General features: G+C 37.5%; 1 protein-coding gene across 5 annotated transcripts in view; it reads right to left on the bottom strand.

Annotated features, from left to right (window-relative positions):
- Positions 1-22,193, bottom strand: part of LOC110027705 (phospholipase SGR2) — an 87,410-nt gene that overhangs the window by 5,048 nt on the left and 60,169 nt on the right. For all 5 annotated transcript variants that reach the window (XM_020729231.1, XM_020729230.1, XM_020729229.1 and 2 more), the window contains 9 exons: positions 21,066-21,131; positions 20,413-20,982; positions 20,107-20,164; positions 19,873-19,982; positions 19,536-19,608; positions 7,649-7,751; positions 7,108-7,201; positions 6,965-7,027; positions 19-67 (listed from right to left, as the gene is read on the bottom strand). In XM_020729231.1, coding sequence (XP_020584890.1) covers positions 19-67; positions 6,965-7,027; positions 7,108-7,201; positions 7,649-7,751; positions 19,536-19,608; positions 19,873-19,982; positions 20,107-20,164; positions 20,413-20,982; positions 21,066-21,131 — 1,186 coding nt within the window. The remainder of the gene's footprint in view (positions 1-18; positions 68-6,964; positions 7,028-7,107; positions 7,202-7,648; positions 7,752-19,535; positions 19,609-19,872; positions 19,983-20,106; positions 20,165-20,412; positions 20,983-21,065; positions 21,132-22,193) is intronic.

Here is a 22,193-nt window from a genome sequence, read left to right as displayed (position 1 = left end):
GCATGAAATGACACTTACCTTCCAAAGTATACTCATGTTTTGATTGAAACACATTAATCATTTTAACCTATTAAAATAGAGGATAGTTTAGCACAATAAACCAAACCAAATTAGATCCAGTATTTATAGTAGAAATATCATAAAAAAACCGTTTTAGAACATAAAACAGTAACATCTATGAAACTTAGAAATTGACCAAACATGTATGAGCAACTAAGGAGAATTGTAAATTACATTTCAGAAAATTCTTAAAGACGTTTTAACAATCAAATGACAATATAGTGCCAGTGTTGCAACATTGAAAACATTTTAAGAAGCAAAAAAGAGCAGACACGGATCGCATTCAACAAAATTAGACAACATTATTTCTCAGTATGCTGATCATCTCTCAAAGATTTCCACAAAAAACAAAGCAGTTCCGAGAAATTCAAGATAACTTAGAAATTGACCAAACATGTATGAAACTTTATCACATTAATTTCTAACCTTTCTCACCCTGCCCAGCCTTCATAAGTCCATTTTATTACAATTTTGATACTTTTTCTGTAAAAGATGGGAAGAACTTTTTCACCCCAAAATTCTATTTTCCACCACTGGGTTAAAAAAATCGCTGCACTATATAGTAACCTATTCATTAGTCAGACTACTAATCTCCAAAAATTATATAGTTAGAATTCTTATCGATTGTGTTTTCATGTGAACCGAAATAGTTGGGAATTGGGATCCTTTTAGAAACTTTAGTAAGCGTGAATCCTGATTGGCTTATAGCCCTAATATACTTGATACGATCCGACATCAAAATCAATATGCTTTTCCACATAAATTAGGGCAAACACAACATTTCTTCAATAATTCAAACAACTCGACAAAAATATAAAGATTAACACCTACAATTTGAGAGGCAGGTGATCTCTCCCAATTCCTACAATTCGAGAGGTAGGAAATCTCTCCCAATCCTTAAACCTAAGGCTCACAACTCAATCTCGTACATCCCCTAAGCTTAAACATAATAAGCCTATTTATACCCAACAATAAAATAATAATAAAAGATTAGGTTGCCCATAGTCAAACAAAAGAATAAATTGCTTTTAGGTTAAGCACTAACATAACAATACTCCCCCACGCCCAAAAAATCATCTTGTCCTTAAGGTTAAAAAAAAAAGAGAGTGTTCCTCCCTCTCCACCACAAATGTCTATTTCTTCATCCTGTACCATCTCCTCGTAATGTACTATGAGAACTTGTAATTTTCGATCCTTGCAACGGTGTCCTGAAGTAAACTTCTCCTCACACCAAAAACATAATCTCTTCATTTACTTCTCCAGAATCTCTGTCTCAGTAATGCGCTTGAGTGTCATTCTCGGTGGCGATCCATTATTTTTGTCCCGTGCAGCCTTAGTCTGGACTTCTATTGTTTGAGCTTTTGGTATCGTCGAGGTTGTAATTGTTTGGTACGATGCTCCATTTGTGCTGCTCTTGCTGGCTTTTGCCCTTCACCAACTGGGCTTTAAGCCCTTCATGAAACTTCCCTCCAGCCCTGCTACAGAAATCCCACGCAGACGTCCTGACTATAGTTAAATCTCTACCTATATTCCATGACCGTCCCCTCCTGAGTCCAAGCATAGAATTGCTCGTGCAGATATTTTACTCGAATGACTCAGAAACGTTCCAACAAATAATCCTTAAATTCATCCCACGAACGGATAGGGTATCTAGCCTTCCTTAAACTGAAACCAGACTAGGGTTTTCCCCTCCAAACATATCCTACCGCCATGAGATTCTCCTCCCGATCTAACCCATTCACCATGAAGTATCACTCCACCCGATACACCCACCCATGTGTCCTCCCCTCAAAGATCAGCATATTCAACTTCATATAGCATCTCCACTCCAACTTTCTCTCCCTCCATTGTTTCCCCCAATATATCGAGGGTGAAACTCTCTCCTTCAATCATAGTTGTATCCCCTCCCTGCTTCTCTCATTTCTTCTCATGTTCCCCTATACCTCTTGCACAATCTCTTTTCCATGTTTCGGCCCAACCATCTCCATCAGAAATCTCTAATCTAACCCTAATCGAAGCCCTGGGAGGGGATTCGTGATAGTGGATGTTTTCCTCCTCATGTTCCTCAAGTTCGATCTCTTTTCCTTTAGATTTTGCAAATTGAGCATCCAGTGAGATCTTGGATTGCGTCTCAATGAGCTTCTTTATCGAATTTCCTTCATTCTCTTAAATCAGTCATCCATTTTGGTTCTCTATAAAAGAAAACCTATACTCTGTGGTGGCAAACCTTTCCTCCATCCCATATCTAATTTAACTGATCTCTTCCTCTTATTTTTTCTCTGAATCATCTGCTTTCTTGGCTGCCATTATTCTCAGTATTTTTTTTATTACAAAAGACAATTTTTTTATGCTGAAATCCGTCGTCTAGTTCCAGATGAGAAGAATATAGCGACTGTTTCGCAAGTCAGTGATCCAAGATCACTCTAATCTGATCGTGGCTTCTCAAGTAGCTCCAATCGTAAGTGTCTGGTAGTTGCGGTCCTATCTTCCTAACTAGCTTGGAATCACGACTGTTGCGCGAGGGAAGAGCTGGAACAGGAAAAAAAATGGGAGTGGGAGTTACAAAACAAACAATCGTAAGTGTATGAAAGTTGGGAGTTTCGTATTTCTGTACGCAACTTCCCAGTTGCTGCCTTCCCAAGTAGCTTCAATCGCTACTTTATCGGACAAACAACCCGAGAGGAAGAGGAAAATAGGAGTTTCGGGTCTCTATACGCCGCTTCCCAGTCGCTGCCTTCCCAGATAGCTCTGATTGCTACTGTATCAAGCAGACGACATAAGAGGAAGAGAAAAATGAGAGTTTTGGGTCTGTTCGCCGCTCCCTAGTCATTGCCTTCCCAGATAGCCTTGATCGCGATTGTATCGAGTAGATGACGAGAGAGGAAGAGAAAAATGGGCATTCTTGATCTCTGTATATTGATCCCTGCTGTCTGTGGCCTTGCACATGATCCTTTGCGTCTCGATAAGCGACAATCCTTCGCGTGCCCTTGCACACGACAGTACGTGAGATTCGGATCTCAATAAACTGTGATTCTTTCCAGTTAGCAACGATCACGACTGATTCACAAGGTGAAGTCACAAAATTATCTATATGTTGCGATCCTTCCCCATGTAGCGATCATTGCTCGATAAAATCATAACCATCTTGCTCTATTGCAATGTCCCTCCAAGCTCTAATTGAGATAATATGACGAGCCCAAGCACCATTCCTCAGAAATTTTGCACTCTTACCAATTTGATAAGATCCAAAGTTAAAATCAAGATGGCTTTCCACAGAAATTAGGGCAACTACAAAATTTCTTCAATAACTCAAACAACTCAACAGGAATATAAAAATAAACATCTACAATTCGAGAGGTAGACGATCTCTCTCAACCAACAATTCTAGAGGTAGAACATCTCTCCCAAATCATAAAAGTAAGATTCAAACCTCAATCTCATGCATCCCCCTAACCCTGAACATGATAAACATTTTTATACCCAATAATAATAATAATAATAATAATAATAATAATAATAAATTGCCCTTCAATATACAAAAGAAAAAAAGTGCCCATAGGTTAGGCACCAAAGTAACAATATCTAAAAAGCTTTAGACAAAAAAAACAATAATAAGTTTAAAATAAATCACTAAAATAATAAGTAGCATGTGTGCTGCAGCACATTTAATATCTGCTACTTTGCTTTATTGTGCCTTGCTACGAAAATAGAGGTACACTACACCATGGTAAGGCCTATAGCGGGAAATATCTTGCACTTTAGCATGCATGCTACAACATGCCCAGAAGTAAACATAAAAATCACTAAATTACCTAATTAATAACATCAATAACATCTAAAGTCTAGCATAACAACACCAAAATATCTAATTAATAACAGAAATAACATCTAAAGTCTAGCATAACACCATTCATAACTCATTATAAAAAATAGTTCCGCATTACTGATGCTTTAACACAAAACGAAATACGTTAATGAACTTCATATAATAATTATCACTGAAGGCTCCAGCAAAAAAAAAAATAAAAAAATGTAAAAAAATGTTACTCATTATGACTGTTACTCATTATGACCTAATTTCATATAATTTACAAGCAAATCAAGGACAAAAATAAGTTTATATCACGATTAAATGCTAAGCATGGGCAACTTTCAAATTAAATTGTGTATTATTCATGACTCCTTTCAAGAATATTTTACACAAGGAATTATATTTGGAGTACTTATGGCCCACTCTGGAAGTGATGAGATTATCCATGTAGTAATGGATAGATTGTGTTGTCCATCATTAAGGTGTGAAAAATCTAGCATTTGGGGTCATCACATACAAGCTAGGAAAAAATATTAAGCAAATAGAAAGAATGTGTCTTTTATTGTCTCCAGCGCACCATGATAAAAGTTAAGCATGAAGGTCATCAATGAAAAAAATTCAAGATGGTTCATTTCTTGATTTGTACCGTAAAAATTGACAAATCACTTACCTCTAAATTGTTTCTTAGTGAAATTATTAGATTTCATCAAATGCCAAGATCAATTGTATAAAGAAAATGCATTAATTTTGTTATATATATATATATATATATATATACAATTTGAATGAGAGATTTAGGAAATTATAAATCGAGTACAAAGAAAGAAAATCCAGAAGAACATATGAATAATATAAAGAAGCACGTTATAGATTAATGCAAAAATGTATGTAAAAAAAGGCTGGCTCTTAAAATGTTAATTAAGAGCAAGGCTTTAGGTCCAGATGAAATAAATATTGAGATTTCGAGAGCTATGGGGGAAACTGAGGTAATTCAATTAAAAAAATTCTATAAAATTTTACTGTCTTGGGTTTTTTTTGGCTGGATGAATTTAAAATGCATGCATTTTTGAAACACGGGCAAAAAGAAATGCAATGCATTTGAAATTTCAAGAGTAATTTGATTAGATGCAAATCAAACAAATTCAAAAGATTTTTTAATTTGTCAGGACACATTTGAAAACATAAAAATCTTTCTTTTTTTTCTCTCTCTCATATGTAACATGGAGGGGGCATATTGAACCACGGGACTAGTTCCAGGGCTATGGGCACAAGTTAAGAGGATAACGGGCACGGTTAAGGCCAAGTGTAACAAAGAGGAAGGGTAGGGCAATTGAGTCAACAAATGAGGCCAAGTGTAAGGCCAAAGGTGAGAGTAATGGTGACATTCAAGGAAGGCGGTGGGAAGGGGCGAGTTCGAGAGGCTCAAGAGCATTTGAGGGCAACATAGCAAGGCACAAAAGTGGTTGACAGTGAGAAGAGAAGCCCAGATGGGAAAGCCTCATTCAGGCCGAGAGTGATGGGAAAGCCTTAGGCAAAGACAAATCCATTAAAAGTAACCACAGCAATAGCGATAAGCAATGAGAAATGGTGCAATGAAGAGCGTGGTGACCAAAGGAAAGAGGCAGAGTGAATGAGATATCAAAAATAGGTCGACTCAATTCATTTTGAAATGCAAGGAAAATGAGGGTTTGGAGTACATCTGATAGCTCAAAATTTTCTTTTGCACTCTGCTTTAAATCAAATACCAAAAAAGATCAAATAAATTTAAAAAAACAATACACCTCTAATATTTGCAACCAAATAACCACTAAAAAAGATGCCAAATGGATGGAGAATAGCAAGTTTGACGAATATTGATGAACAAAAGAGATGTCCAAGCTTGAGCTAAATATAGGGGAATAAAATTAATGAGTCATAAAATTATAATATGGGAGAGAATAATAAAACATAAGTTTAGAAAAATTTATATCAATTTTGAAGAGCCAATCAGTTTCATTGCAAAATGATCTATTATAAAAGAAAGGATTGTGTAAGGATAATTAATGGACAAGGATATAGAACAAAAAGCAGATCCCCATAAGATTTTTAATAATCTTGAGACGTATATAGTTGAGAACAATGATAATTTGATTTGGTGAGATTTAAGGACGAAAAAAGCATTGTAAAAGAATTGCTAATATTACTGAAGATGTGTATAATGGAGCGCTAACTAATGTTATAAGTAGTGTTCAAGTAACTCGAGAATTCTCATTATTATAAGTTAACATTAAATATCAGCATTGAGCTCATAAGTTCTTGTATGAAAGCATTTTAATAAAAAACTCAAATGGAGGTACCCTATAATATGCCTTTTGCAGGCGACACAATCTTAATTAGTAAGATAAGTGCAACATTAAAGTTGTGCAAAAAAAATTGCAGGATAGGGGCCGTAGAATTAGTGCAACAAAAATATAATCTTCATAGGTATGATTTTGACAATTAATTACTAATATTACTAGAAGAAAAGATTTATCTTGAATCTATAATAAGGAAGCATTGAGATCTGAATGAGGATATAACTGAAGTTAAACTATATGGTAAGTATGAAAAGAAGTCTTGAAAATATTTTGCGTTAAGCAAATATCATAGGGGCTTAAAGAAAAAGTTCATAACTTTGCAATTAAGATACTGATGCCGTATGAATTTGAATTTTACGTTACAAAAATAAGGGTTCATAATGCTGACCTCTAATACTTGCGATAAGTCTAATAATAATGATGAAGAAATCATATGGGTCAACTTTTTTAAATACATTTGTATTAACTTTATAATTTCAATTAAATTTAATTTGCATTTCAGTTTAAACTTATTATATCAATCCTTCATCATTTTAACTCAAGTTGGGGCTTTAAATTAACAATTTATTTTATTTTTGCATGTTTCAGCATCTCACATAACTCCCGGGCATTGCCTAGCAAAGATACTAAATTTCATCTTTCTAGAGTTAAAAAAATAGTAGCACCAAAACCAACCACTATTAAAACAAAAACGAAAGCACTGAAGAAGCTCAAAATCAAGAAATGAAGTAGTTTCCATTATAGTTCACAAAATCACCTTTAAGGATTTCAAGCTATTCACCATGGCTTGAGAGCGTGCTGCTACATCCTCACTGAATTCCTGTGCCATTATTTTCCAGCTCAGTTAAACTCGCCACAATAGCACAACAAATGTCTATATGTAGTAAAACATATGCTCACCTGAAGTCCTATATGCAACCTCTTTCCTCCCCGGTGATATGGTATAATAACAGGCCGCTTGCTGACGTACTCTTTGCAAATAAGTGGTTCTACTCTGCATGAAAGTTCAACCCAAATTCATATAACCCTTGCTACCGCACCTTAAATAATTCTACATATAGAAGTGAAACATTAAAAAAAAGAAGATTTACATACATACCACTCAATTCCTATGTATTTACATATCTATCTAATACCCAAACTTCAATTTTTATGTACATGCCACCTTATTTATGCAAGAAAAGGAGTATTTCAGTTAAAATAGCGGTATTTTTGATGTGATATGAGAGATTTGGGTGGTATAATGTAAAAAAGTAAAGTTTACATATTAAATATGTAAATACATAAGAGTTGGCTGGTATGCATGTAAATGTCCCTAAAAAAAATGCATGCATGCTATATTGATCCCAAACATACAAAGTGAATCCGTAAGCAGTGGCTTTACATTAAAAGTAGATTAAAGGAAGCAATGAGTTTCCAAAAGGAGCCACATTAAACAAACCTGTATGCTACAGGATCAAAAGGATGAAAAATATTAAACATCTGCCGGCAACATGGCATCTCCTCAGAAATATTCTCATTTTGCCAATAATCTTGTCCCTTGCCTGTACAAAGGGAAATGATCTGAGGAATATACACTCAAAAGTTTTAAAATTATTTGACTTTTAGGGCCATAGGAATCAGTCAAATAAGCCCAAAGCATTAAACAAGATACAAGTAATCAAACTAAACAATTCCAGAAATACGGTAACTAAACCAGTAAGGCACAATGACCCCACCACACTCTCCTCTTTAATAAGAAATCAGCAATGAAGATAACGCCCGGAATGTGTTCTATGTGTACATTTTAGGATTATGGTTATTTGGGGATTCTACAATATTATCAGCCCTATACTCATTGAGAGGAAATGCTCAATCAAGATGTTCAGGCACAAAAACACAAGGAACAAAAGCAAGAGGATCGCATTCTTAACAAAGAACGGATGAAAACTATTACAAGTGAAATCTTACCGTAGCATAATTTCATAGTTAAAAAAAGTAGAAATCCAAAAATTCAAAACCAACTACAAAATTGATAAAATAAATAAGATACAGGAATCATTCAAACAGCAAATTCTAACTAACACAGAAACAATACTTCTATAAAGTAGAGAACAAAAGGTCATGATATATGTATTCAAAATATAGAGGTAATAGTATCACAGCATGCTACATGCACAAGTGAAATCAAGTAAAATAAGTTGAAAGACAATTTTTCCAATGGCATTAAAAATATAATCGTGCAACACAAGATTCAATTTAGGAAATGAAGCGAGGCTGTTTTGGGGCATGGTGGGGCAGTGGCCCGGTCTAGCCTCACTGCTAAATCGGACCGGTTATCTACTTAGAGTGGAAGTTCCGCCCCTCCTTTCTCCCTTTGTGATCCTCTTATGATCGGCTGCCCCTCTTTCTCAAAGCCGTTGCCATCCTCCCCAGCTCTTCTTCAATCCCTTCCTTTCGTAGTTCTTGTCTATGCTAGCCTCTAATCTACTCCTATTTATATTTCTTGTTTTGCTTAGGTTAAAGCAATCTTTTGTTGATTTCTGATTTCAGGTGTGCCTCTAAGGCATCTCCATTCTGAGGGTTGTAACCGATAATGAGCGATGCTTCGGTTGTACCTCACCTGAGTTGATGACTACCTCCCTTCGACCTTGCTGCCATCTACCCTTCTGTAGTCCGTCTGCCATCTCCAATACCTTCCGGTCATTGCTCTTCACTGTAGACCCCATCTCGCCGGCCGCCGAACTTGCTGCCTTCCTTCGAGTTCCCTTCTAGAAGTTTGTCAGCCCCCTCCCAAGCTCTTTCCGGGAGCTCGCCAACCCCCTCCATCATCTCCCAGCAGCCTGTCAGGATCGTCCCAGTAGCCACCACTCATCCCGAACTTCCCTCCAGCAGACTGCCAGCACTGTTGTTCCAGCATTACCCCTGTCGGATTCGTTGCGCTTTCTTAGAAAAGATCGTTATTGTCTGTATGTTATCCCTTTTCTTATTCCCGTAATATTTATAGTTGTTTACTGTTTTAAATGCTTGTGTTGTTCCATCAAAGAGTCGTCATTGTACATTCTTGATTATAGTAATAAAATGTGTCATTCAAGTCATGATTTGGGTTAACTCCGGTATTATTTAATATCAGAGCTAGTTCAACCCTAGTCCTAGCCTAGGGTTCCCAGTATCCGCCCAAACCTAAGCCACAAAAAAAAAAAAAACCTCTTCCTTCCCTCTTCCTCTCCCTCCTCTTCTTGTCTTCTCCTCCTTCGTCCTCTCATCTATTTTTGAATCATACCTAGGCATGTCATCGCGTCAATATGCGCTAGACCCAACCCGAAAAAAAAATACAATGGGAGATTCGTTACCTGCAACAAGGACTGGTCTAGATGGACAAAAGGGCCCAAGGCGACATTACCCTCGACCGCGACATCGAGAGTAGAAGAGGAGACCGAATTCTTTTCACCGCGAAGACAATTACTACGATGAATATCGACAACGCCGCTTCATCATTCACTACCAAAGAAGGCCACGAGAGGAGCCCTCGTTCGACACCTATCGAGACTAAGACATTAAGATGAGCCTACCAGAGTTTGAAGGAAACATGGATCCCAACGATTTCATTGATTGTTTGCAAGCGGTCGAATGCATCTTCGAATGCAAGGAGGTCACCAAATATAAAAGTTAAAATTGGCAATATCAAATTGAAGAAAAGCACCTCGTTATGGCGGAAAAAATTTGGGGCAAAAACACAAACGAGACGGAAGCAACAAGATCACCCAATGGGCAAAAATGAAGAAAGCTATGTAGAATAAGTATCTGCCACTCCCGCATATGTTCCTCAGGCTTCAAAACCTACAACAGTTAGGAGTTCACGGTGAAGTTTATCCAATTACAAATGAAGTGCAAGTTAGTCGAGCAAGAGGAGCACACGATCGCCTGCTGTCTGGGGTCATAAAACCCGCCATTAGCAACATAGTTCAACCATAACATTACTGATTGCTGGGCGATGTGCAAATCTTAGCATTAAAGATTGAACAACAACAAAAACAAGCCCGATCATAGTAATTCTTCAGACAAAATACCTTCAAGCCATCACAACAACCACGCCTGCCGACAAGACCACTTCCAGAGTTGGCAAGTCACTACTGGGAAGCTAGAAGACCTCTTCGAGCGACACCAAGTCAGAAAATGGTAGTTCATCGGGAACCGTTCCTACATAAAAGTGTTTTATGTGCCACAGTATGAGCACATTGCTGCCAACTATCCCATAAGCCAAGTTGTCCCGTTCATTAAAGGAGTCGTTAAAGAAGTTGAGGAAGTCGAGTTGGAAGATAGTTCGGAAAAACACTTCAACTTCCAAGGACGAAGCTGAAATGTGAGTCATACGAAGAGTCCTATGGTCCGAACCAAAAATAGACCCATCATGGCTCCAACACAGCATCTTTCGCACCACGTGCACAGTAAAAGAAAAAACCTGCAATTTGATCATGGACGGTGAAAACAATGAAAACATCGTGTCTACGCTTATGGTGCAAAAGTTGAGATTAGTCACACAAAAACATTCACAGTCCTATTTCCTCACCTGACTGAAAAAAGGGAATGAGATACAAATAGATCAGCAGTGCTTAGTTGAATTCTCAATTGGCGATTACAAATACAAGAGCAAGTTTATTGTGATGTTATTCTGATGGACGTATTTCACATTTTATTGGGAATATCGTGGCAGTTCAACCGGAAGACACAGCATGACGACTTAAAGAAAACAAACACATTTAAGAAGGATAGGAAGCACGTCATGTTATTACCAATCAAGAATGAAAAGATCAAAACAATCATGAGTTGGACCGCACTATAATCATTTACCGAGCTACGACAATTTCTGGATTAGACTAATTTTAGGTTCATTGAGTATTGAGCTTATCACTCACTCCATTCTAGTAAGATATCAGAAAGGGTATTGGACGTAAATTCAATCAGCCAAATCTTACACATCTTTGTTACTGGATCTAAGGTATTTGCAATAATGTGTTACAATGTAATCTTCGGATGAATTTGAGTATTGAGCTTATCACTTACTCTATACTAGTACGATATCAGAATGGGTGTTGGAGTAGATTCAACCAGCTAAATCTAAAGGGCAGATGTAAGTGTGCAGCTTAAAGACGCAACTTGAAGACATTTTCTGCATATAACCAAACACACACACACACACACACACACACACACAACAAAACCCCATTTCTAGAGTCAAGTTATTCCTCTGTTCTTAAGGCAAATGCTCTTAGAAAGAGAGGCATTAAGTTGGAGCATTAGACAGGAGTACTACACTAACTAGTGTTATGATCAACCACATAAACTTATCTTAATTGCAAATATATTCTTCTTCATAAGTCTGGTAACTCTCCATGTCAAAATGATGCCTCCAACAAATCTTCAGTGCCAAGACATTACAACTTCATTAGCCACATGACCTAAGAGATAGAATTCTCTTCAATTATTCTAACATCTACATCGTAGTGGAATTCCCTGATAAATATCAGTACTTTCTTTTGAGGATGAAAGGACCATCCAACTGGTTTCCATTCAAAAAGCCATTTTTCTTTGGAAACTACAATCGACGAGAATTTCCAACAACAAATTTCCATGGATGGCACCTATTTACCATGCCCTAAGCTTTAACAACGACATCCTTCCAAAAGGTCCCGGCCTCTATTCTTGTTCCGTCATCATTCCTTTGAAGTGCTGAAGGTGAGTAGCCCATTGTATGTTGTTCTCAGGGCCCATGACAAGGCTTTTAGTGCTTCTTTCCTATGATTTAAGTCCAATAAACCTTAAAAGATGGAGATTGTTGTTTATTCTAGGGTTTGAAAGTTTGACTTTGCCCGAAAGATTTTTTTGAATTCTGTTTTTGGGCTACTAAGTTTTACACATTTTAGATTTTCAAGTTTATTTTCGATAAGAAAGGTCTTCACTAACTTCAAGGTCTATGGCTAAACTATCTAGTTGAGCTGAAGTTGTAGAGATTTATCATAGCCCTATCCTTCAAAATTTGTCTCCTTGATGACTCATATGAGCAAAGCCTCTATGATGTGTGTCATCGGATTTTGGTGCCAGAAGGTTACCCTGCTTGAAGCGACGATGCAGCAAGCACGACTCTTTAAAATAAATTCCTTTTACAAGAGATTTAATGGTAGTGGCAACAATTAAGGCGGACATGAGTTGGCATCATGGCTCATCTGGATAGCCAAATCTGGCTTCCTTCCACAAGCAAGCAGCAGAATGACGAATTTTTAATTGGTTGAGGTGACATCCACCTAGCTTGCACATTAATGAGTGAGGCATGGCTACCAATAGTCACCCTTGCAAGATGAGAGCAAATAAGGCATTAGGATGGGCAAATTGCATAGTGAACCCAACTGCCATGGTATTCACCATGGCGCTAAGGAAGCAAAAGTAGGATCCACCACCCAAGTTGCATAATGAACGGAGTAGTCTAAAAATCTATTCGACACAAATGAAAGATACCGACCATAAATCAAATTTTAACAAATCACACCCTGCCCTCAAAACACAAAGCAAGAATGAAGAAATATAGATTCTTTATAAGAGAGGGTGACATCATGCAATCATAATGAAAGCTTGGAATTTACACTAGAAGAAAGTTATGCCACATTTGGTACACAATAAAATGAAGTGACAAGACTTAAAATATTGTATTTTAAATGGTTGATATTAATAAAGGGGTTTTTTACAGCCTAATAAGGGGTTTTTTAAGGGATATGATCATTCACCCCGTGATGTGATTCTGATTCCTGGAAGGAGTGATACCTGAGTAAACCCAAACCAAGACGTAAGACACAATTTTACTACTGACATAAAACAGTGTTACAATCAAGACTCAAAATAACAAAGGACAACACACAAAGCAAAAACACAAAACAAAAGATTACCACTAATGACTCAACAAGAAAGACACAACACGCCTGATGAGGAGAGAAGCAGAAACATCATTGGAGGTTGGATCAACACCTGCGATGAAAGCCTGAGAGGTGGTGGCTACTGTGGAAGTAGGACAACAACTGGAAAGGTTCGCCAGAGGGTGGACAACGAGCAGTGAAGCCCTGACAACAATGGGAAAGGCCAGGACAGCAAGGTACCTGTTGTAGGGTTGTCGGAAGGCTATCGAGAAGGGCCTGAAAGGACCGGACAACAAGTTGGAGGGGCTGCGGTGGTTGGACGGGAGCAGGAAGGTGGCTCAGAGTAGTGGATAAGGTGTTTGCGGTTGCTGGATTCTAAAATGGCAGCAGGGAAACAAAAGCATGGTAAGATAAATGCCTCATCGGGGTCGAGCTACAACCGGAGCATTACTCAGACTCTTGAAGACAATCACCACCTCGGAAGAGGGACAACCAGAGCACTATCTTGACGTTGGATACAACTCTTGAAGAGAAAATACCAAGGTTAAAACTTGAATTCATATATAAAAAACAAGACCCTTAATTCTAAGCACATCATCCCATATATATAAAAAAGCTAGACTTATTTTAGGTAATGAAAATAAGGAGAATAAAATATAATCAGGTTTCCACATTTAGGAAAGAATTCTAAATAGATAAAGATTTAAAATAAGAAATGAATTGAAATAAGGGACAATAAAATATAATCATGATTTTAGATTTGAGGAAGAATTTAAAATAGAATAATTCTTAGAAAGAAATGATTGAGAAGTGAGAGAAAGGAAAGGTGAGGAAGGAAGGAGGAGGAAGAAAAGGAAAGGGGAAAGGAAGAAGGGGAAGGAGGGGGCGACAAACCTCCTCACTTGAGGACCGGTTGGTCCTCCCCCGAGCCTCGCGTCAAGGAGGCTAAGATGTATCCCCAGACAACATGACGCCCTTTGAGTTTATTTTGACTGTATAAAAAATTAAAAGCTTCATGATCCGTGAAAAGGGTGAACTCAATTGTGAGTGGGTAATGACTTCAATGTTCTAGAGCTCTAAATATGGCATTAGTTTTTCGTTGAAATATGCAATGGGGTGACCACCTTAACTTATAACAACGCCAATGTCTACGCTGGAAGTATCAAACTCAACCTTGATAGGTTGGTTGAAATAAAGTAAGAAGAGCACTGGGGCTTGAGTCACATTTTCCTTCAATATGTTGAAGCTTTCCTGAGTTGTGACTGTCCATGTGAATTCTTTTTATTTCAACAATTTTACGAGGGGAGCAGTGATAGTGTTAAAGTTGTGGACAAATCTTCGGTAAGAGACTAGCCCTAAAAATTGTCCAAGCTCGGTGAAAGATTGCGACACGGTCCAGCTTAATGATTGCCTTGATCTTTCTTAGGTTCATTTGTATTCTCATGCTCGACACAACACAGCCCAAAAAAACATATTTATTTTGTGAAGATGTGACATTTCTTGGGATGACAGTACAGTTGTTCGGATCGTAAGACCTTGAGTACCGCCAGAAGGTGATGCAAGTGGTTTTCTTTGAATTTACTATAAACGAAAAAATCATCGAAGTAGACCACCACAAATCTCCAAATATGGACTTTAAAGACTTGATACATCAGCCGATGAAAGTGTCGGGTGCGTTGAATAGACCAAAAGACATAATTGTCCATTCGTAGAGACCGTCACGTGTTTTGAAGACAGTCTTCCACTCGTCGCTTAATCGCATTTTTATTTGATGATATTCATTGCGTAAGTCAATCTTAGAAAAGACAGTGGCTCTATGTAGTTGATCCAGGAGATCATCGAGGCATGGTACCGAGAACTGGTATTTAATGGTGATTTTATTTATGGCACAACTTTCGATGCACATCCGCCATGTCCTGTTGTTCTTGGGGACTATAAGGACGAGAACGGCACACGGACCGGTGCTTTCACGGACTCGGCCTCTTTTGACGAGATCCTATACCTGACGTTGTAGCTCCTCATATTCTGTAGAACACAATCGATAAGCGGGTATATTTGGAAGAACTGACCCTGGTATGAGGTTGATGAAATGTTGATGTCCCGTAGTGGCGGTAATTCCTCTGAGAGATTTTCGGTCATGACGTTTTGGAAATTGTGTAGGAGTGGTTTAGGTTGGGAGAATCTCATTACCCTCATTGGTACCTTTAAGGAGGACCAAGGCAAGTGTTATCGGTGTGTCACAAACTAATTGCAGGAAGATGGGTCGTGATATTAACGCATCTTCAGTGTCGATCGTGGCACTTGCATCTTTTACAAGCAATAACAAGATTTGTTTTCCATTCTTTTTGAATGTGTAGGTGTTCTTGAAGCTTTAGTGCTGCGTTTTTCGATCGAACTACCATGATTTCCCCAGAAGAATGTGACATGCGTCCTTTGTGACTACATCACAGCACACTTGCTCTTGTAGTTGATTACCGATGGAGAATTCGAATAAGCATTGCTGATCAACGCAAATCTCGATCCCTTATTTGAGTCAGGTGAGAGAGTAGGATCACTGAAGTTTTTACGCGGCTAAACTTAACCTCTTGACCATTAGGGTGGATACGACATTTTCGTAGCTAATGCGGTCGATGATTAAACTGTAGATTTTGCCTTTGACTGTGCATGTAGTACGAAATATGTTGTGTCACAACCATGATGGGTCTTTTTAGTGTTCTGACTGTAGGACCAACCATATGACAAATAGTTTGCCTTCGTCTCTGGAAAGGGAAAGTGCTTCTTCTGAACCATTCTCTGATTAGGCTTCCTGGACTTCCTTGACTTCTTCAGTAAATAAGAAACACAGGTGGTGGGGCAATTGGCAGCGAAGTGGCCGTAACCATGGCACCAAAATCATTTCAATGCAGGAACTGTCCTGGAGGAACTTTCCTTTTCAGGTTTCATGTTGCTCGGGCTTTTTTTGTGCTTTCTGGTAGTGACTTGGCAGCTTCCAACATGAACTTGTTGGTAGATGTAACTCGAGGCGATGGCTTGAATGTAGACTGCTGTTGGAAGAAGTTTTGAAACTTGGTTTGGTTTAGTTGTCGTTCTACTTTTAATGTGATGATCTAGACATCGTTTAGCGTCCATCATGGTTGGAGTTGTGCAATGTTGCTAATGGCGGGTTTTAAATCCTCGAGGGTAGTGTCGCCTTGAGTCTCGTCGTCCAGGCCAATCGTTGTTGCAAGCGAGGAATCTCTCGTTGCATTTATTCTCAGGTTGGGACCGACATATATCGACGTGGTGGCGAAAAAAAGACGAGAAATGGAAGAAGAAGAAGACAAGAAACGAAGGGAAGAAAAAAAGGAAAAAGGAAAAGAAGAAGAAGAAAAAATTTGGGTGGCTTGGGTGGGGGTGGATACTAGGGAACCTTAGGGTAGGACTAGGGTTGGGTTAGCTTTAATACAAAATGATACCAGACTTAACCCAAACTATGACTCCGACACGACAATTTTATTGCCAAAATTTAAAAACAATTACAACGACGAATTATCACAAACATTAACACATAAAATAATAAACAAATTGCACGTAAATAATAAATAAAATAGCGCATAAACAGTAAAAAAATAGTGAATGCAGAAATAAACTCAGCACGAGGTAGAAACAATCTTAAAATGTGGCAAATTCGGTGCAACAACCCCAAAAGGCAGCTGGAACTTGCCAGAGTGGGGCTAGGAGGAACCGACAAACCCTAAACCTACGCATCCCCAAATTCGGTGCCGATGGAAGTGGTAGGCTTGGGGGCTAACAAAAGAGTGTAGAAGCAGCTCAGCAATGCGTGGATGGAGTGTCGAAGGGAGACCTGAAATGGCAAGGATCTGCCGAGGGGACTAGGAGGTGCTGCAGAGGAAGGATGTGGTGTGGAAGGGTCGGTGTGGCAGCCTGGAAGAGAAGTGGAGGTAGGAAGCGTAGTAGGGGATGCGACAACATGGACGCATCTGTACCCTTGGAAGGAGCTGGGAGGGTGGAAGACTTGCTGAACGGAGCTGGGAGGACTGCAATGGTAGAGGATATCCCGAGGAAAGAACGAAGCAGAGATACACACCACTTTGGCGGGATACAACCGTAACACCACATCGCCTAAGGATACAATCTCGAATGAGGGAGGATGCATGAAGGGTCACCAAGAACAGAAAAATCAACAAGACCAGTTAGACATAAGAAGATAACATGCAAATATAGGGGAGGAGAGGGAGACAACCAAGATAAGATCTTAGGAAAGAGAGGGAGCGGGGGGAAAGAAAAGGAAAGGTTCGCAAAGGCTAGGAAAAGATGAGGTAGATTAAGGCACGGGAGGCGAAGAAGGGGGAGCGATCAACTCGGGCACGGGAGGAGAAGAGTGCAAAATACATATATTGGACCAACCAGTCCATTTTCTCGATCCAACAGGCGCGAAAGCCTGCTCCGCGTCACCCCCCTTCTAGGGTCGAGTTATTCCCCTTGCTCATAAGGCAAATGCTCTTATAAGGAGATACATTGCTTGGAGCATTAGACACGAATACTACACTAACTAGTGTTATGATCAACCATATAAACTACCTTAATTGAAAATATATTCTTCTCCATGTCTTGTAACTCCCAATGCCAAAATGATGCCTCCAATAAATCATCGGTGCCAAGGCATTAAAACTTCATTAGCCACATAATCCTATAGGTAGAATTCTCTTCAATTATTCTAGCATCTACATCATAGTGGAATTACCTGATAAAGATCACTACTTCGTTTTGAGGATGAAAGGACTATCCCATTGGTTGTCATTCAAAAAGCCATTTTTCTTTGGGGCCCACAATCAATAAGTTTTTCCAACAACAAATCTCCATGGACGGCAGCTATTTGACATGCCCTAAGCTTCAACAACGACATCTTTTTAAAAGGTTTTGGTCTCCATTATTGTTTCATCATCTAACAAAACAAATTCATTCTTTTGAAGTGCTGAAGAGGGGAGTAGCTCATTGAATTTTGCTCTCGCGGCCCATGACAAGGGCTTTAGTGCTTCTTTTCTATGATTTGAGTCCTATAATACTTAAACGATGGATATTGATGTTTATTCTATGGTTTGAAAGTTTGACTTTACCGGAAAAGACTTTTTGAATTATGTTTTTGGGCTATTACGTCTTACATATTTTAGATTTTCAAGTTTATCATCAATAGGAAATGTCTTCACAAACTTCAAGGTCTATAGTTAAACTATCTAGTTGAGCTGAACGTGTAGAGATTTTAACCTAGCCCTATCCTTCAAAATTTGTTTCCTTAATGACTCATATGAGCAAAGCCTCTATGATGTGTGTCATCAGATTTTGGTGCAAGAAAGCTACCGTGCTTGAAGCAAAGATGCAGCAAGCATGACTCTTTAAAATAATTAAATTCCTTTTACAAGAGATTTTAATGGTAGTAACAAAAATAACAGGTTGGCATCTTGGCTCATCTGAATAACCACATCTGGCTTCCTTCCACAAGTAAGCAGAATAATGGCAAGGGCTTTCAATTCGTTGAGGTGACATCCACCTAGTTTGCACATTAATGTGTGCAGCATGGCTACCAATAGTCACCCTTGCATGACGAGAGCAAACAAGGCATTAGGATCACAGGCGGTAAATTGCATAGTGAACCCAATTGTCATGGTATTCACCATGACGCTAGGGAAGAAAAAGTGGGACCCACCACCCAAGTTCCATAATGAATGTAGTATTCTAAAAATCTATCCAACATAAATGAAAGATACAGACCATAAACCAAATTTTAACAAATCACACCTTGCCCTCAAAACACAAAGCAAAAATGAAAAAATCTAGATTCTTTTATAAAAGAGAGGGACCTCACGCAATCATAGTGAAAGCTTGGAATTGACACTAGAAAAAAGTTATGCTGCACTTGACACACGATAAAATGAGGTGAAAAGACTTAAAAATATTGCCCCCGTTAAAAATAAACCTGTAAATCATTAATTTGACAAATCTCCATGCATATCAAGAAATACACTTGAAATCCATTATATAACCATGCAACAAACCATTTCTAAAACCACCGGCCATGCTAAAAATCAAAATACCTAAAAAATAATAATAATAATCTCCAAAACTCATGGTAACCATATTGTGCAAAATAGGAGTAAATGTGCTTCATAAGGTTCAAAAACTTCTTGAAGAAATTAATGAAATCCATGAAGAAAAAAATTCAAACAGAATAAAGACAAATCAAATGTCAGAAGTGATTTTAGACAGAAAGCCATTCGTAGAAGATGAAAGAATCTAGCTAAAAATAAGGCGTGCATCAAAGCATGTCTAACTAAAAGGATAATTTCACACCTGAGGGTAGTCGATCTTATAATAGACTGGTTAAAAGATAGAATAATTAATGAGAAAATATATGGTAGATTTCATAAGCATCAAATAATATATTACCTATGCCTATGCGGATGTTACGAAGGGAAAGGAAGACGCCAAGCGGAGATCCAACTGCAAAAAATGTATCAACCTGGGAAAGAGAACAATCAGCACATCAAGTATCAAGAACTGTACATTCATATGTTCTCTCTAATTAGAAAATCATAAGCAAACAATTAGCCCAAGCTGAAGATTTATATACATTGTAAATTAATTACATATTAAAGATGTGCATCCAAGATTCAAAAAATATAATAATAAAAAAAGTGGAAAGCAAGATAATGAAAATAATTAACAAGAGGGACAAAAAAATTAACAAAAATAGCTAATAAGAGAACAATTTTCAGTACTTCACCTTAAAATCAAGTTTAGTATATCTAATGTAGGGTGTGTAACTCTTTTTTGTAGCATCTTCCTCGGACTTTTCCAAGGATGATTGACTTTTGCTACATCCAACTCTATTTCCTGCAATTAATGAACCAAGAAAATATGGTTCAATACATAGCAACCGATAGTAACCACGATTTTCCAACACCAATGGTTTTGGGATATCAGCATTAGTTGGGTATAGTTAAGTTCAAAAGATCACCATTCAAAGCATCAATTTGTTGTTCTAGTTCTGCATTCCTTATTTGAAGAGACTTCACCTGGGGAGTAACAAATAAATATAATTTTTCCACCCAACTCTCCCAACAACCAGAAAAGAATAATAATGAGCAACGACCAAAAGAAAATAACAAATGTAAAATTTTAGTAATTTACAGATTTTCTGGACGTATTTGTGATATATATACTAATCAATAATAATACTAATCAATAATAAGGTCTACAAAATCGCAGTGTTGGTACTGCAAACACCATACAAATGGTTTCATCCTTCCAATTGAATAATTACCTCTTCTCTCAACAAGGAGATCAGATTGTCCTTGCCTATAACATCTTTAACCAACAGATCAGCAGTTTTAGCCCCACTTTCTCCAGGACTTTCTTCCATACTATCAAATAATGCATTAGAATCAATTTCTGCAGTACATGATTTACTTCTCAATTTTGTGTTAGATTTCTCGTCGCAAGCATCCAGCGGTTGTGTATTATCATATTGCTGCTTGTCTGAAGTTAATTCAAGAAGATTGAGCGATTCATCATTAACAATTGGAAAACCAATAGGCTTCAGGGAATCATCAGTAAAATTTTCTGTGGGAAGAGGAGCTGTAGCATGATGCTCTAAGGAACTACAAGAGACTTTGGTTTCATCAATCTCCTGAACAGAAGCTTCACCATAAATAAAGGAAGGGCGGGGCACATCAATTTGTGGTTCCTGTTCAGCATTATTTCTCGTGTGCACAGAATCCATAGGAATGGGGGAAGTTGAACATTCTTGATGAATGGGGGAAGTCGAACATTCTTGATGACAAAGGATGTCATAAGATAGAACACTTCCTAATGAATGACCATATAAAGAAACCTGCCGAAGAAATGCACAAATATAGCAATAAAAAGTGAATTTTTCGGCATAAAAAAAGGCCAAATTACAAAAAACAGTCCAACCTTCCCATTGTAGTGTGGATTTCTCTTCATAAACTTAGCGTACAATTTATTTAACTGATTGGACACCTGCAAAGGAAATATTAAATGTCAACCAAAGGAGTAATAACTTATCCTGAAAACACTCACTAATATATCGTTATGAAAGTAGTTATATCAAGCTATTAAAGAGCACATTATTGAAAGTAAGAAATATTAAAGCCTTAAGAAAACTTATATCAAAAGAGTAAAAAGCATGACAAATCCCACGATATGTTCGATGGTAATAATTTTTTAAAATTTATTAGAAGTATTAAAAATGGCATTTCTTTAGGACCATTCTAAACTAAAAAATAAAAAAAACAAGATGGCTGAATGGAAAAGATACAATCATTTTAAGGGAAAAAAAAGCCCAACAACATGATATTAGGATCCATCAATGCCAACTAAGAATATCATATTAAAATTTAGAAGCATTACATATGTAAACCACAATTCTTATGTATTTACATATCTCACACCTAAAATTTCATATATAGCACTCAAATCTTTAAAATGACATAAAAAATAGCACTATTACCACTTGTTTAAAGTAAAATACACCTTTTTATGCATAGGTTTAAAGCACTAAAGTACTATGTATGTAAATGTGAAGTTTTAGGTTTTAGGCTTATGAAGAATAAAATAAATATTTTAAATTGTTTAATGAGCATTATAGTGTACTTTTACATTTCAAAGAAAATATATTAATTGTATAATAATTTACAACAGAGCAATTTCTAAGACTAGTCAAAAAAAACGGGAAAAAAAAAGACAGCGATGAAAGATAACAAGAAGATAAAAAATGCTTAAAGATTGGCCAATAAAGGTGAGTGTCGATATATTTCCTTTTGATTCTTGCCCTGTTTGGAATAAAGAATATGAAATATGTTATAAACCATACAATCGACAATCTAAATGCATTAACCTGAATAAGATAGCTGTTGAGATATACTATTGTTGTTGCGGTCACAAATAAGATGGAGCTAAGGCATTTCAAGAAATTGAGGATTATTTTCAACAATAATATTAGTAGATGATAAAGTGATCAGCATCACGAACAAAGATGAACAAGAACATCAGTGTCGGCGTTTAAAAAGGGGGGAGTTACGT

The sequence above is a fragment of the Phalaenopsis equestris genome, unplaced genomic scaffold (assembly GCF_001263595.1).
Source record: "Phalaenopsis equestris unplaced genomic scaffold, ASM126359v1 Scaffold000436, whole genome shotgun sequence".
Lineage (NCBI taxonomy): Eukaryota > Viridiplantae > Streptophyta > Magnoliopsida > Asparagales > Orchidaceae > Phalaenopsis > Phalaenopsis equestris.
Note: the sequence above shows the minus strand (reverse complement) of the source record. Positions and strands in the feature narration are given on the sequence as shown.